Below are 5,000 nucleotides of genomic sequence, written 5' to 3'. Positions count from 1 at the left end.
AGTTACCGATATTCGGGTCATTCGAAGCAAACACTATGACGAAATTGGATTCAGTAGTCTGATGTCACGTCGCTCATCAACGGCGGCCATCGTGGTTCTAAACAAAGAAAATCGGTATATTTTATTCTTCATGCTGGCTAGAACTTTTCATATGTCTTGTTATCAGAATGTGTAAAAGTCAAAACTTGATTATATTTATAATGTTTTTTCTCTCCTCTGGATACGCTTTTATGCTCGTCGGAGAAATATTACATAAGGGCGTCCGCCATTGTTCCGATAGTTTAGAGCCAGTTACTAAGTTACCATGCGTCATTACGAGGGAAGTGACGTTACGACTGTGAAAGCGTATTGTTGCTTTAGGGATTGATGAAGTTTTAGATCCACGATTTCTTCATTCTTGTTAGCACTTGGCAAAATGTTATAATACAAACCAAACCAAAACTTGAGGTTTTATATAGATTAAATCCTCTAAACGTGCTCAAAGCGCTTTACAAGAAGGGCCGCCTAGCCAACAGCAACACTTAACATGTAGGACGAGACATGATGCTTGTTAGGCGTTGTTACAAAAAATAAAGTTACTGACGGAGACAACACTGTTAGCGGCCAGATATTCAAATTCGTGGACCTTGGGTCAAGTTAATGTTTTATAGTGGAGAATAGATTTTTAAAAATAATTGAGCTTTATATAGCGCAATATCCACTAAATGTGCTCAAAGCGTTTTACAAGGGGTCCCTGGTCAACAGCAACATTTAACATGTAGGACGGGACATGACGCCTGTAATGCGATATTAATATTTTTCGGACAGAGATAACGCTGTTAACGGCCAGGTACTCATTTTACATCCGAGTACGGTGAGAGAATGTGAGTAAAGAGCCTTTTCCAAGGACTCAACTATGCGCCGAGCGCGAGGCTCGAACCCAGGACCTTCCGATCCGAAAGCGAGTGTTTAAACCACTAAACCACATAGCCGCATAGATACTGTGTCTTACTCAGTTAACTGTCGTATTCTAAAAAAAAACAAACAAACAAACAAACTCGTTTTCAAAAATTTGGCCAGAAAACTCGTCCATCAAATCTCCATCAATATAAATAACCCTCATCTTGGTAAAAATTCACAAACCTGGGACTTCGCAAAGGACCAGGTTTGAGAGTTTTCCCCAATATGAGAGTCATTTAACCCTTTCCTTAAAAGTCATTTTCAGAGTTTTCCCCAAAACTTCATACCCATCCAACACAAAACTCAAACAGAAAAGCAACAAATACATTCTATCCTCTATTAATATTTATCGGTAAAATGAACTCTACAACACAGTGTCACTCTATAATAAAACATTTTTCTTTAAATTGTGTGGTTTACCACCAAAAAAAATCTGAATGATACAAGTTCTGGTTGGATCGTAACGAATGTGACGATTTTCTTACGGTTGGTAAGGAGAGGGTTAAATCGATGGATATTTGAAGGACGAGTTCTCTGGTCAAATCTTTTACTACACGTTTTTCTACACGACAGATAACTGGTTAAAGCACGAAAAACAAAAATATAATTCTGCTCATTTTTTAAAAAAGAATTAATTTTTCGGCTCCTTATTTACTCCGACATAAAACCGTTTTCAGAAAATTGATCAGAAATGTGACCAATTGCCTCAAAACGGTATTAGGTAAACAGGCGTTTACCAGGTGAACCATAATACGACAATAACCGGAGTTTAAATTCAAAATAACCAGAAGTATGAAATTTTAGTTTTTCCGATCTTTACAAAGTATACTATTTCTGTTTAATACAAAAATAAATGTATTCCAAGACTAAGTTCTTTGGGGCTATAGAATTAAACTATGTAACTAAGTCATCCCGACAAAATACCGCTTTGAAGCGCTTGATCACAAACGACTTGCACTTTTTTGCAGGTCTGGTAACCCAATTCATGATGGACTCATTGTTGTAATGTAAATCTAAAAAAAGACGAATAATATTTCCATTTCAACGATATTAACCAATAATTGCGTTCGGATGTCAGACCTGAATATATGTACACATCGGGTACAAATGAATAAAACTTTATAAAAAGGCCGAAATGAAAGGAATTTAACTGACCTTGATGAGGATGACGTTTCTCTCGGTCCAGAAATTACTGCGCGTGCGTGACAACATGGTATGCGTATTGAGGCTGGTCGGGTCATCGTTGTAGAGGCAAGCAAGACTGGTTGGTTCAAGAGTGAATCCTGTGTCACGAACTCTCGTAGGGGAATACCTCCAGTAGTTTGCCATAATGGTGAATGTAGTCGACCTGTCGTTTGTGGTGGCACGTCCAGCTGCTGTTGCTTCTTCTTTGGTTTAATCAGGTACCGTAATATCCGGGTGTTGCTGTAAATGTTCTTGATTATTTGTATATCGGGTGGGGGTACCGTCTCGCATCTTGTTCGATTCTGTAAGCAAGATGTGTAAACATTTGTAAGGGTTAAGATTGAGTTTTGATATTTTTAGACATTCTGTTCATATAGATTGATTGACCTTTTCTTTGGAGGGGGGGGGGTGGCGCACAATCTGAGAGGAGAGAGAAGGAAGAGAGAGAGAGAGAGAGAGAGAGAGAGAGAGAGAGAGAGAGAGAGAGAAGATAGATAGGGATAGATAATAGATAGAAAGATAAATAGCTAGATGGATAGATAGATATTTCGGGGGGGGGGGGGGGGGCGTGGCAGTGGTACAGTCTTTGCTTCGTCCCGAAATATAAATACAAGTTAAAATGTAGATCGCAAATAAATCACCAACCACAAGCTGATTAATAATATGTATCAGGGAGATATAGTTGTTTATTGACCAAAATAATATCAAGGGACGAAAATATACTCGTATTATAAATCGTTTTCCTCTGTTCTTTATCAATAAAGTGATTCTCTGAGGACCATAACAGGTAAGGAGAGTGCAAGCGGTGTGTGTGTGTGTGTGTGTGTGTGTGTGTGTGTGTGTGTGTTTGTGTGTGGGGTGATGATGAAAAGGATCAAATTTGTGATCCATCGTCCCAAAACGGTACTTTGTCGGAGTTTTATTCATGTTGAACATTTTTTTAAAGATACTAAAAAAAAAATAAAAAATGAAACTTTTGGTTTTGTTTATATGTTTTTCTTTTTAATAATAGAATAGATAATGTTTCGTTAAGTGCATAAATCCATTATTAACACTGTTCAGCTCTTTTAAACCTTCATTTCACATTTTAAATTATTTTTAAAAAATGGTTTAAGTGGTTTTAGGGCGCTGGTGACACTTTTTAAAAATCATTTCAGCGCAAGTAAAAGGGAAGAGGCCATGAAGGAAAGTTGTAGATCTGAAAATATGGTATCCACTTCATTCAAACATAATACCAGAACAAAGCTCTGTGGCACATTTAAAAAATGGAGCGTTTTATATAGAGCATAGCAATATCCACTAAACGTGCTCAAAGCGCTTAACAAGGGGTCACTGGCAAACAGCAAGACTTAACATGTAGGACGGGACATGACACCTGGTAGGCGATATTACAATTTTTTTATCGGACAGAGACAAAACGTTGTTAACTAACGGCCAGGTATAACTTTACACCTGAGTACGGTGAGAGACTGTGAGTAAAGAGCCTTTTTCAAGGACTCAACTTTGTGTCAAACGAAGCTCGAACCCAGGACCTTCAGATCCGAAAGCGAGTGTCATACCACGCACAGGACCACATAGCCGCACATTACAATTTAGAACAGAGCAAATCAGAGTTAGGGGGAATGAGTTTGTCACAGATCTGTCTCTTAGTTGTGCCCAACTAAGCTGCTAGAACTGCTGTGGACTGTAAAAAGTAATAAACCAAATTGAATATAACAGCTTCAAAAAAGAACAAAATACCAAACACGGAATGTTTCGGGCTTAAAACCCTTCTTCAGTCAACAACAAAAGCAATGAAGACATAAATACGTTACTAAATTCCATATCTTCTACAGAGAGGACTTACAACATTTATTATCTGTCGTCGATCTGTAATTAATTTAGTAATGTATATATGTGCAGAACTGCAAATTGAGCTAAGGCGAGGTGACTTGCTCAAGGCCACGCAGAGCAGTGGCGGGCGATCGAACTCGTTACCTTTCGGGTACGAAGCAAAGACCGTACCACTGAACCACGATACCCCTAGCTCAATTAGCGGGGCTGCACTGCGCTGCGGCTGACGCCTGGTTATTCCATTCTTCCCTTGGAATAGACCCTAGAGACAAATTTCCCCAATGGGATGAATAAAGGGAATTTTAGTTTTTAAATTATTTTTTTATTTATTGCTATTTGTTGTGGGATGAAGAAGGGTTTTAAGCCCGAAACGTTCAGTGTTTGGTACTTTGTCCTTTTTTTTAAAGCTGTTATATCCATTTTTGTTAATTACTTTTTACCGCCCAAAACAATGTTCACTATCATGAGTAAAACACACTGTAAACACTATTTATTAAAAAAAAGGTTTCTATAGATAGAATGCGCTTGGCCAAGGAGTTCACAACATTGCCATCCGGAAGTATAACGGACCAACACACAAACTCTGTGTAACCATGAACTTTTATAGTCTGGTTAATACAGTTTAGTGAGAACAAGCTCACAAACGTGGATGGCAAAAACAATAACAAAGGCCTGTGTGACGTCATCTGCATACTATCTATAGATAGTATGCAGATGACGTCACTCAGGCCTTTGTTATTGTTTTTGCCATCCACGTTTGTGAGCTGTTCTCACTAAACTGTATTAACCAGACTATAAAAGTTCATGGTTACCCAGAGTTTGTGTGTTGGTCCGTTATACTTCCGGATGGCAATGTTGTGAACTCCTTGGCCAAGCGCATTCTATCTATAGTTTTTACGAACAAACTCAAAGCGCACTCAATTCATAAACATATTATATCAATCCAGAACACTGAAATACCGATCCCGTCTGTATATAGACCTATGTGTTTTTGTAATTATTACTCGGTTACCACTCAAAGGATTTAATTTGGAAGCAATGGC

At 38.3% G+C, this 5,000-nt stretch overlaps 1 protein-coding gene across 1 annotated transcript in view; it reads right to left on the bottom strand.

Annotated features, from left to right (window-relative positions):
- The window catches only part of LOC144967168 (protein unc-13 homolog D-like), a 65,448-nt gene that overhangs the window by 48,395 nt on the left and 12,053 nt on the right, over window positions 1-5,000 (bottom strand). The window contains exon 2 of the mRNA XM_078904069.1: window positions 2,095-2,426. Coding sequence (XP_078760195.1) covers window positions 2,095-2,268 — 174 coding nt within the window. The 5' untranslated portion in view covers window positions 2,269-2,426. The remainder of the gene's footprint in view (window positions 1-2,094; window positions 2,427-5,000) is intronic.

This window comes from Berghia stephanieae, chromosome 3 (assembly GCF_034508935.2).
Source record: "Berghia stephanieae isolate SIO BIC M18660-M18661 chromosome 3, UCSD_Bste_1.3, whole genome shotgun sequence".
NCBI classification, from domain to species: Eukaryota; Metazoa; Mollusca; class Gastropoda; order Nudibranchia; family Aeolidiidae; genus Berghia; species Berghia stephanieae.
Note: the sequence above shows the minus strand (reverse complement) of the source record. Positions and strands in the feature narration are given on the sequence as shown.